At 33.3% G+C, this 18,261-nt stretch overlaps 1 protein-coding gene across 3 annotated transcripts; it reads left to right on the top strand.

The window, feature by feature from the left end:
• Nucleotides 1–1,818: 1,818 nt before the first annotated feature.
• Nucleotides 1,819–17,181, top strand: LOC114325508 (protein abrupt-like). Of its 3 annotated transcripts, XR_007697455.1 has the most exons (5): nucleotides 1,824–2,697; nucleotides 2,761–2,799; nucleotides 8,278–8,656; nucleotides 9,719–9,852; nucleotides 9,950–10,086. XR_007697455.1 is itself a non-coding variant. In XM_028273570.2 (4 exons), the coding sequence occupies exons 1-3, from the start codon at nucleotides 2,130–2,132 to the stop codon at nucleotides 8,631–8,633; spliced, it is 963 nt and encodes a 320-aa protein (XP_028129371.1). In that variant the 5' UTR covers nucleotides 1,825–2,129; the 3' UTR covers nucleotides 8,634–8,656; nucleotides 9,950–10,086. The 3 variants fall into 3 exon arrangements, 2 of the variants coding, with proteins under 2 accessions (XP_028129373.1, XP_028129371.1); XM_028273570.2 differs by lacking the exon at nucleotides 9,719–9,852 and having other exon boundaries at nucleotides 1,825–2,697; XM_028273572.2 differs by lacking the exons at nucleotides 8,278–8,656; nucleotides 9,719–9,852; nucleotides 9,950–10,086 and adding an exon at nucleotides 12,757–17,181 and having other exon boundaries at nucleotides 1,819–2,697.
• The last annotated feature ends 1,080 nt before the right edge of the window (nucleotides 17,182–18,261 follow it).

Raw genomic sequence — 18,261 nt, 5'->3', positions numbered from 1 at the left:
GGAATATTCTAGCATATGTAAAATATTAGAATTAATACTCGATTGTAGACTTAGGCTTGCTTATCATTTTCCTTTTCGATTCATTTACTTATGTGAGATAATAAAAAAGTTATGTACGTTAACAGCTATCCATGTTTTTCATCAATAAATCCTCATAGTAGGGGAGGAAAGTATACTAAATTTGCAGTTACTCGAGCGTTATGGGGACCTATTGGATTGTGAAGAGTATGTGCTAAAATCAGAAAAAGGTTAAGTTAAGTTTTCCATAAAGTGGGGGACTTTTCATTTTTTAATTTAATGTTCCATTTGAAACAATCATTTTTCTCCGATTATAGCGCTGTCTATCCATAATTCGAAAAAATATGTCGAATAAAAGTTGCTTATTTTTACGTAAAGAATCTAAATCTGCAATAAAAATTGGGGGCTCCTATTTAATATTTTAAATTAAATCCCCCACCCCACCTCCGTGGGGGCTCGTGACACCCCACGAAGAGGGGTGGGGGGTAAATTAAAAATTATAAATACGACCCCGCGATATTTTGCGAAATGAACATCAGATCGTAAAACTGCAAAATATACCTATTCAATATTTTTCAAAAATCTACCGAATCGCACCAAACACAACCCCCCACGGAGGTGGGGTGGGGGGTTACATTAAAATATTAAATAGGAGCCCCCAATTTTTATTGCAGATTTGGATCCTTGACGTAAAAATAAGCAAGTTTTATTCGCAACGTTTTTTCCTATTATGGATAAATGGCGCTATAATCGGAAAAAACGATTGGTGGAAATGGAAAATTAAATTGAAAAATGGAGAGTCCTACACTTTATGGAAAACTTAACTTAACTTTTTTTGGTTGTAGCACCCACTCTTCACAATCCACTTCAGGTCCCAAGAACGCTCGAGTAATTGCAAATTTACCATACTTTTCTCCCCTACTATGAGGATTTATTGATAAAAAACATGGTTAGTTGTTAAAGCACATAACTTTTTTATTTTCCAACATAAGCAAATGAATCAAAAAAGAAAATGTTAAGAAAGCATAATTCTACAATCGAGTTTTAATTTTAATATTTTATATACGCTGGAATATTCCACGGGGTGTTCCGAACTTTAAGAAAAAAACATAGTATGCTTGTTACACCCGGTATAAAATGACATTTACCTGTCTAGCAACAATATTATTACACCGATATTCTTAAATAATAAGGCTATAACATACTAAAAGAATCACTGAAATCGGACCACTGGTTTATGAAATACGAGACATCAAACATGTCCCATTTTTAACGTGTTCGGCTAATTTTGCCGGTGTGTGTATAAAGTTTTATTATGTTATACAGGGTATTTACAAAGTTATAACCAATTTTCTATGAAAATCGTAACAAGTTCAACTCCCTGTATAAATAGAAATAAACACAACAGCAGTGGTTTATAAACTGGTGTAGTCGGTTCGCTAAACTCAGACACAACTGGCTAGTGATTTTAGTCTGTAATTTTTTGTTTTTTGCCAAAATTGGCAAAATTACAAAATATTTAGTAATTATTAACTATTTAGTAATTACTTACTAAAATCACTAGCGAGTTGTGTCTGAGTTTAGCGAACCGACTATATAATTAACTTACTTATAAAAAATATTTTAACAGTATTTTGTACATGTCATGTCAACTAAACATTTATTTTGCTAACCTGAATATATACTTTTATACAAGGTATACACATTTGCTTTACTACAATTAAGTTTGAAACTTGAAACATCCGAATAGTTTTGCTTCCCTTCCCCTTCCCATAATAACAAATATTTTTCTATCAAACAAATACTAAACATATTAAAATAGCGTGTACCAAAATATAAAGTCACTGCGCACGCTAAATAGTGACGTCACTGGCTTGATGAAATTTAATTCGCGTGTACCTAACTTTTTTATTTGCGTACACGTTAGCGTGTACCTAGACACAGCGAAAAAAAAAACAAAATCAATAATTTTTTAGACAGCTCGGAAATAAAAGGCCAACAATGAAAATATTCAAGGAGAAGAATATTTGACAGATTGTTGCAAAATTATAATTGTTTGTAAACATTATACTATACATTTAAATTGGGATTTAAACAGGTTTTAAATACCAATGAATTCCATGGATGAAGCAAAACAATTTGCTGTAACCTGGAGTAATCACATGAACCATGTAAAACAAGCTTTTGATAATTTGTTAAATAACAGTGATCTTACAGATGTTACTTTATATGTAGAAGGAAATAAAATCGGCGCCCACAAAATGTTACTTTCAGCTTGTAGCAATTACTTCAACAACCTCTTCAAAGATTTTCCCCAAGAACATCCTATCATAGTACTAAAAGGAGTCAGATGTAGGGTTTTAAAGGATATTCTGAAATTTATTTATAGTGGAGAAGTTAGTGTGGATAGCAGTCACTTTGATAATTTTTTACAAACAGCTGAGTTCTTAGAAATAAGTGGACTAACAAATAGGCAGAATGTAGAAGAGTGTGAAAATGTAGATACGGAGTTAATAAATGGTTCTTCATCAAAATCAAAGAGAATTCGCTCAAGGAAGAAAAAGATCAAAATGGAAGTTACAGAAGAGGGAGAAGCTGATGATGGTAATGCAGAGTGGGATGACCAAGATTTAACTCCAGTTTTTACAGAAAATCTATGTGATATTCAAATTACACAAGGTAAAAACCATAATATCTTAAACTTGGGATAGTAAGCATTTAGATGATATTAAAATGTTTTAGGTTCAGATGAGATTGAAGTTAATGATATAGTAGTAAAAAGTAAGTTTTGAAAATTTAATATCAAAAAATGAGATAAAGGTAGATGTTTGATTGTTGTATTTAACACATTCGCGGTCATGACTGCATATGAAGTGACAGCGTGTACGCGAATGTGTTAATAGATTTAGAATAACAGAAAATTTGAAAATATTTTCGACAATTCTTTTTGATTTATTGAGATGCACACCTGGTATGCAAACAATTATTTTGGTTTAGTTCTTACTAATAAACCCCCACCCGACATTACAGCTACACCACCAGATGATGATACCTGTGAATCTAACTGTGAACGTGATAAATCAAAAGAAGAGTACAAATATTTTTGCTCGTTTCTAAATAAAAATGTGTTTTTGTTAAACAATTATATACAAAAATAACTACCCTACCTTTTATATGACCTAAATAGATGGGGTGAAATGATATTTATATAATATTTCGTTTCTGAGCTATAAAATTGTTACTTGTTTTGTTGCAATTTGTGGTATTGTGATTATTAAAACATTATGGTAATTAGTTACTTGGTTTGGTGATTTATGCATTGCCAAAAGATCAGCATTGTTAAACTACTGTCATCTACTACTAATCAACTAAAGTCGGTTCTTTGCAGTTTAAGGTAAGTTATACAACATATTTTCTACATTTTTTAAAACATTACTATGATTACTTTCGATTAGCACTTCTACCCTCTATACTCATAACCATTTTTAATGAAATAAGGTGTTTTTTCTTCTTTGTATTTATTAAGCTTTTTCTCCATATTGCTTGTTATTAGCGGGATTGATTACTTGTTTTAATATGGATATAATATTGTATTATGATTTTCTAGGCCTTACAACTTTGAGTTATTGCTGTATGACTGTACCAATCCAAATTATTTCTTGAGTTTTTATATCATTAACTTGTGTGTGTTTAGTCTAGTTAGAAAAATGTGCAACACTTCTGCTGACAGGCATTTTTGTTCTTTTATATAGACAGTTTTATTGCTGATTTGCCTATTATCAAGTTTCTCCCTATATACTATATGTAATTGATTTATTCTAGATGAAATTATATAAAAGTGCTTGAAATCTACCTCTATTACACTGTGCATCGTTGAAAAGAGGCCACCTAGAATTTTTCACATTTTTGATACCTTTTTTTTAAAATCTTATGAAGCTTACAAAAAATTTATTGTCATTAGTTGTTTGTGTAATGTTTAAGAATACATTCTATAGCAGTATGCCACCTTGCGTTTAATGATTTTAATGGAGAATTTAAAAAATTAACATTGTAAATTTTTTCTGTTTTTTTTTATAAAAATTACAATAAAGTCATGATTTTTAATATTCTGTCTTACCACCTCTATTTTGAATTACACTCCTCATTCGACTTGGCATTGAATTGATCAAATTCTGGATGTTTTCTTGGGGAAAAGCTTCTCATTCTTCCGTGAGCGTCACCGAAGCTGCTCACGATTTATTGGAGCAGGTATTCTGTTTTTACTCTTCATTTGAGTTGGTCCCAAGCATGTTCAATCGGGTTCAAATCTGGGCTTTAACCGACCAATTCATTTTTGGCACACCGACGGTTTCCAGTGTGGCTATAGTGGCTATGTGTGGCCATGCATGCTTCTTTCATGAAACTAAAGTTTTCGCCCACAAATCCAGCACAAGGCATTACATGCCTGTAGAATTTCGATAATGTATCAGCGAACATTCAATGCTTCTCTATGAATAAACATGAGATCTGTATGGCCTACGAAAGAAATGCCTGTCCAAAACATTACCAAGCCTCCTCCAAAAGTTTGATGCAACCGTCTGATCCATAAAGAACCATCTTGGATTTATCACTAAACATTTCCAATCTTCATTCTATTTTTCTAAACATTCTTCCAATCTTCTATTGTTCAATGCTCATGGTCTGTAGAAGACTCAAGTCAGCATTATCGATGTGCTCCTGTTAACAAAGGTCCTGTTGCTGGGCAGCGAGGCCTTACACGAAATTCCCTCAACCTTCTTCTCACTGTAGAAGCACTTAATGTCCACCCCTGACTATTTTTAAAACGGTTCTGGATTACTATAGCCATAAAGAACCAATTTTGCAAAAAAGTGCATTGTAAAGAACGATCTACTCTGGCCGTCGTGATTCTTCTAGCGCCTGATCCTGGTAGTCGTTCGTGAGATTCAGTCTCTACGAATCATTGGTATATTTTTTGGACCATACAACGAGTGACTCCGAGCTGTCTGGCCACTTCTCTTTGACTCATTCCATTATCAACCAAAGTTACAATTTTGAACAGATCTAGCAGATCTCTCAGCCATAATTTTAAATTTAAAAATTGCACAAGTTCACTCTTGTAACAACTCTATACTAATGAAAGATTTTTGAAAAACAGAACAGCCATATTCCAATAAAAACAATGCACAAACAATAGGTGTATTCTCTGAAGTCGTAAAACTAATATCAATTATGAGAAACTTATTACTCTTAAATGACCTATCTGCACCGTTTAACAGTGCCTAAAAGTGTTTCTGGATTTTGGGGTTTATTGGTCTTTAAATATCTCACTAGATTTTCTTTTCCGAAGAGAGACTCTAACTCGTTATTGTGTCTGCGCCTCCATTCGTTTGTGACACTCTCTCTGCAAGGGTCATATATCACTCGAAGGATTTTACGTTCCCACACCAGCAATTTATTTACTTCTCTTTTTGTTAGCGTCCATGTTTCGTTTTCATATGCGACTGCTGGTCGTATTATCGTCTTATATATAGTCGGTTCGCTAAACTCAGACACAACTGGCTAGTGAGTTTAGTTGGTAATTATTACTTACCTGTGCATTTGCTGATGACATTGTATTAGTTGCAAGAACTGAAAAGGCTCTCGCAGATAACATTAGAATCTGGGCTGAAGACTAAAAAACTATAACTTAATAATAAATATGGAGAAAACTAAAGTAATGACAATAGCCAACAAAGAAGCAACTGTAAATATTGAAATCGAAGGGCAAAAAATCGAGCAAGTAGACCTCTTTAAGTATTTGGGAATAATGTTAAACAACAAAGGTACACAAGAAGATGAAATTGGAAACAGAATAAAATTGGCAACGAGAACTTATTATTCACTGTATAAAAATTTCCTAAACAAAAAAGAAATATCGAGGAAAACCAAAATGACAGTATATAAAACTATATATATGCCAATTACAATATATGGGGCAGAAAACTGGGTACTTAATGACAGAAAAGAAAAAGATTACAAGCTACAGAAATGAGATACTTAAGAAAAGTGGTGGGAGCAAGAAGATTAGACAAAAGAAGAAACGAAGATATAAGACATGAATTACAGGTAAAATCGCTCAACGAAAAAGTTGAAGAAAAGAAGTTAAAATGGGCTGGACACTTGATAAGAATAAGTGGTGAGAGACAAGTGAAAATGACATGGGAGGCCAAAGCAGTGGGTAAAAGCACGAGGGGCAGACCAAGGAAAAGCTGGAACACTAGTGTAAACGAAATACTCAAGAAAAGAGGAACATCGTGGCAAGAAGCAAAAGTTTTAGCAGCAGATAGGAAGAAGTGGCGTAAATTTGCAGAGAGTATTATATAAAGGAGGAATCCTCGACACCTAATGGTAAAAGAGGCAACCGATTATGTATGTATGTATGTATTACTTACTTACTTACTTAATCAGTAGACCCATTTGTACCTTTCGGTGTTCGGCCGTTTATAATACAATTCATTAATTACAATATTTTACAATCTTCTGAGGCGTTTTAGCTCTTAACGAACTCTCTCCATTCCTTCCTATTGGATGCCATCTGTGTTGCTTCCTGCCAAGTCTTACCCTTACTCTGCAGTATCTGCGAGATATCACTGTTCCATTCTTTAATGGGTCTTCCTCTTCTGTTCTTCCCTATTGGTTTGGCGTCCCACACTCTTTTTACTTGTCTATTATTGTCCATCCGGGTTAGATGTCCGAACCATGCCAATTTTTTCTCCTTGATTGAGTCGAGTATCGGTTTGATTTTGAGTCTTTCTCTTATTTCTTCATTTCTGATTCTATCAGTTCTTTTTATTCCGATCGTTCTTCTGAGGTATTTCATCTCTGCTGCCTGAATTCTGCTCTGCTGTCTTTTGTTTAATATCCAATTTTCTGCTCCATATGTCACCGTAGGTCCATATTATATTGTTTTGTATATATTGTCATTTTGGTCTTTGTTGATATTTCTTTGTTATTAAGGGATCCTCTATTTAGTGCTTGGAATAGTTTTCCTGTGTTTTCCATTCTGTTGTTAAGATCGTCCTCGATGTCTCCTTTGTTGTTGATTACTGTTCCTAAGTATTTGTATGAATTTGTCTGAATTATTTTTTGTTGGTCTACCATTACTTCTAGTTGATCTTCCGTCCCTTGTTTCCTTGATATTTTCATTATCTGAGTCTTCTCTTTGTTTACGTTTAAGTTGTATTTGCTTGCTTCTAGGTTCCATTTCTCTAAGTTGTATTTCAGTTTTTCTGCTGTTTCCGCAATTAATACTATGTCGTCTGCAAATATACACATCTCAGCGTTTATCATTTGCATTCTGTTCCAACCGATGCAGTATTTCTTGAAAGTTTTCTTACATTCTTTCACTATCTCATCTATTGCATTTATGAATAGCACTGGGCTGAGACTTCCCCCTTGTCTAACTCCTTGAGTTGTTTCAAATGGTTCTGACTGTATATTTAACATTTTTACTGTATTTGTTGTTTTCATGTATATACTTTTTGTTGCTTCTATCTATATACTATTTAGTAATTATTAACTACTTAGTAATTATTTTTTTTTGCCATGTTGGCAAAATTACTTACTAAAATCAGTAGCCACTTGTGTCTGAGGTTAGCGAACCGACTACATCTGGATTTTTGCACCTCGTGAGAAAAGTTTTGACTTCATTAGATGTTGCATTGCAAAGAAAGATCTGTTTCCCTCCATTATTTATTTTTAACTTCTCGTTATATTTTGTTGTCGTTGATGATTGTTGCTTCTAGATATTTAAATTATTTAACCACTTCGAAGTTATGATCGTTTATAGTAATATTTTGCATTATTCGACGTCGTTCTTGTTTTGAAACGACCATGTATTTTGTTTTTTCTCCATTTATTTTTAGACCGATATTTAAAGCTTCTTCAAAACTTTAGAAAGTATCCTTAACCTCTAATGTTGATTGTGTTTACTGCATCCACGTCATCAGCAAAGGCCCAAAGGCGAGCACGATTTTGCTTCCCAAGCAGCTATGTCTGGTTTTATTTTTGGATAAATTTTTCGCATGACATATTCTAAGGTCAGGTTAAACAACAATGGGGACAACGGATCTCCCTGTCTCTGTCCAGAATTTACGCAGACAGCATTTGATATTTTTTGTTTGTATTTTTTATTTGTATTCATAACCCCCCTAATAACTACTACTACTTTTGTGTTAAGACCAGCATACTACCACCTGAAGTTATTTTTATCCGTTTCAGATAAAAGAAAAATAGACGAAGAAGATCAACAGGATTTAAGTAGTGACGACAGCGTGGCAGGTCCGAATTGTACACCTAAAGTTGAGGGTCATGTACAAATAAGTGTTTCATCATGCTCTTCTGCCCCTACAAAATCATCGAGAAAAAGTAAATTCGACAATTTTTTTGACATTGCTAACGATCGGCAAAGCGCGATGTGCAAATTATGCTTTTCTGAAAAGAAAAAAATTATGAAGCTGAGTATGTCCCATAGAAGTACATCGGGGTTAAGTAAACATCTACGCCGTGCCCATAGAGACGAGTTCAACCTACTTGCGGAAAATATGGTGCCAGACAGATTCCCGTCAGCAGACTGAAAACTCTTTTGGATAAACAAACGGTAAGTGTCTATTATGTCCCGTCTTTGCATAAATTTTTTTTTTTTTTGAGATACACTATCGCAAGAGGTATCCAAATTTGCGTAATTTTCCAGAGATTATGAAAAATGTAAAATAAATACGATAGCATGTCACCTTCAGGGCTCTACTAGACTTTAAAGTTTTGTAAATTTTACGTTTGTGCAGACCTAAATCATATAAGTACTTCAAATAATACACAAATTAAATTTAAAAGATATTTTATTATTAAAATTAATGAAAAAGGTTCAAAACAACTTAACAAACAAAATAGATCTTATATTTGATGACAAAAACTTAATTTGAACTTATTTTTGTGTCCAAAATTTGGCATTTCTGCCCGAGACTGCAACCTGGTTCTGATAAAGCTATCTCTAGTAGTAGCATCAGTTACATTCTGCGAGGCCTCTGTAATCAGTTTAACACATCTTTCCACAGATTGTGTCTGACAGGGAAAGTCAAAAATATCCAAGCTTTTATCTTTTACCATGATGTGAAGGTCCTCAGTAGAAATATGCCGAAGAACCGGCGGTGTTGTAACCTGACATTCGTGCCACATAATAATATCGGTGTAATCTTTAGCAAAGAAGTTAATTTTTGGTGTTTTAAACATTCTGCGTTTATCGCTACTTTCAGTGTCTCTAGCTTTTTTTATTCTTCGCCATGCCAGCTCCCTAATGTGATCTCTATCATCAAACAACATACAAGTAAGTTTTCTGGGTGGGCAAACTCCGCGATATTTTGCGAAATGAACATCGGATCAAAAAACTGCAAAATACACGTATTCAATATTTTTGAAAAATCTATCGAATAGCACCAAACACGACCCCCCATGAAGGTGGGGTGGGGGTTACTTAAAAATTTTAAAGAGCCTCAATTTTTATTGCAGATCTTTACGTAAAAATAAGCAACTTTTATTCGAGACATTTTTCGAATTATGGATAGATGGCGCCATAATCGGAAAAAACGATTTTTGGAAATGGAAAATTAAATTAAAAAATGGAAAGTCCCCCACTTTATGGAAAATTTAACTTAACTTTTTTTAGTTTTAGGACCTAATCTTCACAACCCAATAGGTCTCCATAACGCTCGAGTAACTGCAAATTCAGCATACTTTCCTCCCCTACTATTACATTACCAGCAAGACTGTAAAATAATATACAGGGCGTTTTATTTAATTGTGAGTTCACAATAAGTCGTCAAATGAAAATGAGGTGTAGTTCACTTACCTCGTTTTTATATCTTTTAATATTTTAATATATATGTCTTTTTTACAGCTTGATGTTGTTTACGAAGGTTGTGCATCAAAATCAAGGACTTTCGAGGAGGACCTTGTAGACTGGTAGAACATTAAAAATAAGTTGTAAAATTATATTATAGGTGTTAAAAAATAAACTCTGTATGCCTCTTCCAATTTTGTTTTTTTTTTAACATAAAATTATCCTAACTTTTTGATTTACAAATGCTTATAATCTTTCTGGGAAAGTTGGGTTTGGTGAAGGCGGCCAAATTATTCTCGCAACCGGGCGGCAAATATCCTAGGAACGGCTCTGACTTAAAGGTAAAAATTCGATACATGTTCATCAGTATATGGACAAAAATCAAAATGACAAAAATCAAATCTACAAGACTATCGATACCATCGCAACTTATATGGAGCTGAGATCTGGCAGATGACAGGATGTTTAAACAAGAACCTACTGTCAATGGAACTAGAGTGTTAAAGACGTTGTTGAACGAACACTTCACGACACAATAAGAAATGATGAGATACGGAAAAGAATGGGTATTGAAACAACAATGATAATTGACACCATTGAAGCCAAGCGTTAGAGATGGTACGGACATCATGATTAAATTTTCATTACATATTAATTAATATATTTTAATGGCTGTCGTAGCTACTTGAAGCCACTCTAATCCAGTGGTGTAGAATTTTTTTTAATAAAAAGAAATAAGAGTTCTCCACTTTCAACAAAGAAAAAGTATCGTAGTGTGACCTGGAAATTTGAATAAACATTTAAAATTACAACGTGGAATGAAGTAAACACTTCTGTTGTATGTAGGCATATGAATTTATTAAAAATCCTTCAAATTTATCCACAAGGGAGTGGAAGTACAAAACTTTTTCGGTTAAACTGACCATCATCAGTGTAAACGTCCAGTGTACAAGTAATTGAAACTAGCCACTTCAATAGGTATAAAAACCTCTAAATTACATCATTGTTACATGCTTTATTAAAAAATGGTTGACATGAAGTCGATGTCTTAAGATTTTACAGATCACATGTGAATGTATTTCATCCTTGCTCGAAAATTGCACAAGGTAAGAGGTTACCAACCTCTCACTTGAACACAAGTACTTTGGTAACCTTTCACTTGAACACAAGTACTTACCTTGTCCAATTTTCGAGCAAGGATGATAGAATGTAACAATGATGTAATTTAGAGGTTTTTATACCTATTGAAGTGGCTAGTTTCAATTACTTGTACACTGCACGTTTACACTGATGATGGTCAGCTTGACCGAAAACGTTTTGTACTTCCACTCCCTTGTGGATAAATTTTAAGGATTTTTAATAAATTCATATGCCTACATACAACAGAAGTGTTTACTTCATTTCACGTTGTTCTTCAACTTCGTTTTTTTAAATGGAACTTCCTGTATATTTTTACATTTTTGGATTCTCCTGGATGTCTTCTTTCTTAAAATATGAGGTTTTGTAATGTTATACAGGGTAGTTTAAAAGATAATTACGTTTTTTTTCTTAATTTCCTAGCAACATTCACACCCTGTATCATTGTAGTAGTTTGACATCAAAAACTCTATTTATGTACAAATGATTTTTAATATAGTCTTCTATTGTTAAAAATTGTTAGTATAACTAAATGTTGAATTGTACTATACAGGGTTGGTCGAAACTCGGAAAGAGTATTTTCTGAGTTTTCTTAAATGGAACACCCTATATTTTATTATCGTAATTAAATGATATTTTATGCTACTTTTTTATTTCTTAAGCATTCCCTATACCTAACTGCTTTAATTTGTGAGTTATTGATGATTCAAGCCAAACATTAATTTCAACAAAAAATACGTGAAATTTTATTAGGTTGGCCGTGAAAATATTCAATCACAAATAATTTTTCGGAAATAAATACATATTAATCTTGACTGATCTTTAAAATTGTCAATAATGGTTGAGCTATCAAAATACCTACGTAGTTAACATTCTTGGCGCGATTAACAATTAAGCACAAATTAAAGCATTTAGGTATAGGGAATGCTTAAGAAATAAAAAAGTACCATAAAATGTCTTTTCATTGCAATACTAAAATACAGGGTGTTCCATTTAAGAAAATTCAGAAAATCCTCATTCCGAGTTTCGACCAACCCTGTATACTAAAATTTAACATTTAGCTATACTAATAATTTTTAATAATAGTTGACTATATTAAAAATCATTTTAACATAAATAGAGTTTTTGATATCCAACTTCTACAATTCTACAGGGTGTGAAAGTTGCTACGAAATTAGTAAAAAACCCTAATTAGCTTTTAAACTACCCTGTATAACATTACAAAACCGCATATTTTAAGAAAGAAGACATCGAGTAGAATCTAAAAATGTAAAAATATACAGGATATCCCATTTAAAAAAACGAAGTTTTAAGCAACTTCCGGTATAACCGGAAGTGGCAAATTGATGAAAATATTTTCATTAAATAGATCACCCTTCAAAACCCTTTCATTCCAATTTTCATGATTCTGTTGCCTTTAGTTCTCTAAATATTTCTAATAGGCCAGTTATCTGCCTCACCCTATATTGAAGGTACCTATACAGCCAACTACAGGGTTTACCCCCTTTTTAAAGTTTTATTTAAAATTACGTCCCGGAAGTAAACCTTTTATTACATGATATTTGACAAAAAAATTGGTTAAAATCGGTTACCAACTTCAAATTTTATAGAGGTGTTTCCAATCTAAATGGCTCACACCGTATATATTTGTGTATGTGTTTATTTCCTATGATGTCCAAGTATCTTTAAATATAATTTTTAATTTAATTTCTATATTTGTATTTTAGAAGAAGAACTCTCAGAGGAGGAACTTTATGCCAGTACTCAGCGTGATCTAAGTTCAAGTCTCACCAATGACAATTTAACATGCCCTGTGTGCTTTAAAGTATTTACCCATCCATACAGTCTTCATCATCATAAACCTGTTCATCTGGGACGAACAAAATGTGGTATTTGCCATGCTGTCCTCTCAAGAAAATATAATTTAAAAATGCACATGAAGTCTAAGCATAACATAATAGTTTGAGATTAGTTGCTATAAGGTATTTTGAAATTATTGTTTATTTTTGTTTTCATGCAGTTATTTATTTGCGTATATACATTCCATGTTTATTACACATGGTAGAAAATGCTGTTCAAATAAGGTGAAATGTGAAAATTTTGATGGAACAGCCAGTGCCGGTTTAACCTAACTTCGGGCCCTGGACGCTGGAGGTTTAGGGGCCCCCTTTATTGCTATTTGTTGTCAGTTTTTAACAAGAAAACACATGCATTAACTGTAAAGGTTTATTGTAAAATCCATAAAATATTTTTTTTAAACAAGCAAGAAGAATAGCAAACGTAAAAAATAATCCAAAAAATACATTTAAAAACATAAATAAAAAAGAGAAAGTTCCACAAAACAACACATGACAAGCAAAAAAACATTCTAAAAAATACATAAAGACAAAAATTAGATCACTTTTTTTCTTGACTTGGCATTGGCAAACTGCCATATAATATTATAACCATTCAGTTTCTCCACTTCTTCATTCTCTAGATACAATAGTGATAATGCATCTAGGTTTTCTTGGCCCAAATTTGACCTTAAATATGTTTTTATTCTTTTTAAAGCCGAAAAAGACAGCTCGCCTGACGCATTAGAAATTGGTATCGTCAAAAATATTTGCAGTAAAGTTAAAATATTAGGAAAAATTGCTTTTACATCCTGGAGGAATCAAATTTTTCATAAATTGTATGATGTTTATTCAAATTTTGGCATAACGTTACAAAAATGGTAATTTCATTATGCAACTTCTCTTTGGTTTCATCAACATCGTTTTTATGTTTCTCGCGTAAAGTATTAATTGGCGTCTTGACTTCTTCTTTATCTCTAGATTAAAAAAACATATAAAAGCTGATGTTACATCCTTGTAGCATTCCATTCGCGATTCTGAAAACAGCGACTAATTTTCTAGACTCTAGATTTTCTGCGACAGCGATTTTTTTGTCGCTGCGACTACAAATCGCAAGTGGAGTGCTAGCCTTAGAGGCCACTGTATAATGCCAAATTGCAATTTTTGTAATCGCTTTACTTTTGAATGTTTGGAAGAGTGTGTACCTATTGTTTGGGTATTGGCATTTATGTATATCTATTTTTGTCTTTCGTTTAACTATTTTAAAAGGACTTATTTTGTTCCTATTTTAAAAGAACTTATTTTAAAGCAGAAAAGTGAGATAAATTATTATTTAAGCCCCACAATTCAAAATGAAATTATTAGAAACTGAAAAAACTCCGTTTGTGCGATTATTTTGGATACAATTCGAGACATGGCCATTGATTAATAACCTACACAGTTTTTACCCACTACCTGGGTAGTTTTTAATCAATGACATGGCGAAACCTGACAACTTTCTGTAGTTTTTGGAAAAGGGCCCCGCCACAAACACTGACACGGGGCCCCTGTGGGGCTAGGCTACGGCACTGTGTATAGACGCGAAGAGATGTACTATACAGTAACAATGGAACAAAGGTGTTTGCAGTGTATTGGCGTATCAGCATATGAGATTTTTTTCGGAGAATATGAAAATTATTTAGCGACTTTATTTTTTTATAATTAAAAGGAAAAAGAGCCCGATCCCCTGGGCGCCCGCCCCAAGCGCCCAGTGGATAAACCGGCACTGGGAACAACCTTCTTCCGTTCAGATATCTTTACATTCACCCTTAACCCTCGTAAGGCGGTGCTTAGATTCTTACGTAAACAACGGTGCGGGGTGCATTTGCGCCTCATCTGTATATCCATTTTTTTATATGTGAACGTTGGGGAAATTGATATTTGAAAGATAGTTAGGACTTGTTTTTCATATTATGAAACATAATTTTACAAACAAAGTAGGTACTCATTTCTTCTTAAAAACAATATTATCGCTGCAAGACAAACACATGACATTTTTCACAGTGTGAACAACACAAAGTTTTTACATACAATACAGTTATGACGGGATTTCCGGTCTTTTTTCTCTGACATAACTAACACCGACATTGTCCCATAGCTCTGTTAGTTCCAGGTGGAACAGTATGAAATGAATTTCAGTGGATGAAATTTTCATCATTTGCACCTTACAGTCATTTTTCCAAAAAAAAACACGTAAACGCAAAGCATGCGCTTAGAATATTGAATTTAATGCGAATAAAAAATGGACAAAACTCAAAAAAATTTATTAAAAAAGATAGGTGAGAAAAACGAGGTAAGGGGTGCAGGAGCACCCCGCACCGCCTTACGAGGGTTAATAAGAGACTCCAACTTTTTATTTGAAAATATTCTTGAAGAATATAAAATTGGCTTTCGACAAGAAAGGTTGAGGATAGAAAAGGCCTGGCAACAAGAAATAACGCCGAAAGAATGATGTGTCAGTATTATGCTGGGGCCACAGTAACGTCTAATGTTAATTAACGCATTATTTGCATTACAGAGAGGGCAAATAATTCGTTAATTAACGGCATTGGACGTTACTGTGGCCCCAGCATTACTGTACCAATACATACTATATTTATACTACATATAAAATATTGGCTTACCATACGCCGAAGAAATAGTTGATGACTACCAATGTGGCTTCAGGCCTGGAAGATCAACTATTGATCAAATATTTACTATTATACCGCATTTCTACTCAGTCCTCTTGGACAGGGAATTGGGCAGCGTGAATGTGTTAATAGCTCACTCGCGCTGCTGCTCGTCATGCTACTGCCATTGCACCTACATACCCAAAGAGTCGGTTTTTGTGGCGGAAGTCAAAGGAGAGGCAGCGCGAATACGAGTGGGCATTTACATTCAGCTACTCTCTCTCACTTGCCGCCGGCAAAGCGGCAAGTGAGTAAGGGAGCAAGACGATGCTGTTGTCACATTCCTTTCTTGTGAGTCGTTTGGTAATGAGTTGTGAAGACATTGGCGAGGAACTGATGTGAACACCTCACTCGCGTCGAAATCATATTTCGGGCAATATTTCCGTCAACGGCAGCAGCAGTGGCAATAGCTGAGTATTAGACATTAGACAAATGCTTAAAAAGTATTGGGAGTGTAAATAAAGACGTACATCAACAATGTGGAATGCAATGGTTGAGCTGGGCATACCTCAGAAACTAGCTGCAGTAATGCAACTGTGTGTAATGAACTCCTTTGCCTAAGCTGCATTAAATATCAGTCTAAAAGTAAATGAAGACAAACCAAATACATAGTTGTTTCAAAATAAGAACGACGGCGAATAAGGAAAAATATTACTACTAAACGATCAAAACTTCGAAGTGGGTAAAGAGTTTAAATATCTAGGAGCAACAATCACCAATGACAACAAAGTAGAGCGCGAAGAATAGCGGGAAACAGATCTCTCTTTACAATGAAACATCTAATGATATCAAAACTACTCTAACGAGGTGCAAAATTCCAGATATACAACACCATAATACGACCAGCAGTCACGTATGGAAGTGGAACATAGCCGCTAACCAAAAAAAGTAAATAAATTGCTGGTTTGTTAAATATGAATGCCAATTGAAAATATGGATATGAATATAAAGTTCTACCTAAATTCATGTCTTGTTTCTTTAATATTTATGATACTTACTTTACAAAATAACTTTATGTAGTCTCTCGTGGAGTATTAGAGCATGGTGACAAATTGTTAACAGCTTTGCTGCTTACCATGTTTAAATTATTATCGTTGATTATTTTTTAATGTAAACGGTTTATGTCTGTGAATAATTTATTTAAAACATACCAAAGTACTTTTGTGATATTTTTTTTATTTATTTATTTATTTGTATATAAAATTTTGATATTGGTTTTGTACATAGTCATAATAATTATTATGTACATAGCTTTAATTCAGATTGTGAACTTCATTTGTATTTGCTGTAGTAAAGGAATAATAACGTTTCAATTTTGAATAAATGTTAAAATATTAGTTTTTTATTTATGAAAGTGAATCAGTCATTTTTAAAAACAACATATATCCACATTCTCTCAAAAATAAGTTTATATCATTTTCATGGAGTTTCTACCAGTCTTTACTATTTTGTGAAAAAAATCGCACTAATCCAACTCTCGAAGAACTTGCATATTATATAAATAAGTACCAAACTGCAATAATTGTCCCCTTAAATAATATATTGCATTTAAAACAGTTTTTCGTAAAAGTACTTCAGTGGATATATTATGTTGTTTTTAAAACGACCGATTCAAGTAATTTAACGGGAATTAAGCTAACTATAGAGCGTTTTAAGTTAAGGACGGAACGTGGTGTAGGTAGGGCTACGTAATTCTTATGGACGATAGAAGCGCGCCGTTGCCACGCGTCTGAATAGAATGAATCGTATCTCGGCAGTCTAGTAGCAACACGTTCCTGAGAGTTTTGGCAATATTGATCTGCATAAGCCAAATGTTCCATTCTTAACGTGAGATAAAGTATATTTACTACTTGTACAATTATTATAAAAATTAGTTTACTACTTAGCTATTGAACCCAGTTCAAGGATGAAAATTTGGCAATAGGTAGTTGAAATTGTCTATTATTATATTATAAGAAAAAGTTTACAGTTCTACATCCCCTCCATTTTACAAAAATTGGAAAATACGGGGTGAAAATTTTTTTCTCGGGGGTGAAAAAATATACGTTCAAAATAAGTCCGGAATTGGATAAAATGACTAATTCTAAGTAACTTTTGTTCTATTGAGTTTTTTTACGAAGTCAATACTTTTCGAGTTATTTGCGAGTGAATGTGTTCATTTTTAACCAAAAAAAAATGTTTTTGGACGGTTTTTCGGAGATAACTCAAAAAGTAAGTATTTTAGCGAAAAAAATGTTCTCAATAAAAATATAGCTTATAAAAAATTGAAATAAATGGTTTATGTGTGAGGTCTGCAGACCCAGTAGAAGCAGAGTTGCAGCTAACGAAATGTAGGTTCTTCTTCGTCAAATTCCAAATCGAATATTTCAATGTGAAATAACCAAAAAACGGAGCACTTTTCGGGGAAAATTCATTACAACTTTTTTAAAGTGTTTAAAAAAAGGTTTATTTTTGTTTTTTAAAAAAACTTTTAACATTAAAAGTAAGTGAGTTACGCTCAAAATATTGTTGGTCCCTTTTATTTTTTGGCAAAAAATGGCGAAAATCACCCCTTAATTAGGTTCTCAAATAAAATTAATCGTTACTGCTTTACAAGTTACACTTCTCAACAATTGAAGTGGATATTATGAAAATGTGTATTTTATTTTTTGTTCATAAGGTCAAATAGAAAAATGGAGTGATATAA

The sequence above is a fragment of the Diabrotica virgifera genome, chromosome 4 (genome assembly GCF_917563875.1).
Source record: "Diabrotica virgifera virgifera chromosome 4, PGI_DIABVI_V3a".
Lineage (NCBI taxonomy): Eukaryota > Metazoa > Arthropoda > Insecta > Coleoptera > Chrysomelidae > Diabrotica > Diabrotica virgifera.
Note: the sequence above shows the minus strand (reverse complement) of the source record. Positions and strands in the feature narration are given on the sequence as shown.

Excerpts from the sequence above, each read along its gene's own strand:
- LOC114325508 (XM_028273570.2), top strand. The coding sequence starts at position 2,130 with ATGAATTCCATGGATGAAGCAAAACAATTTGCTGTAACCTGGAGTAAT. Across the intron at positions 2,698-2,760 it reads TGATATTCAAATTACACAAG|GTTCAGATGAGATTGAAGTT; the intron begins GTAAAAACCATA and ends AAAATGTTTTAG. Across the intron at positions 2,800-8,277 it reads TAATGATATAGTAGTAAAAA|ATAAAAGAAAAATAGACGAA; the intron begins GTAAGTTTTGAA and ends TATCCGTTTCAG.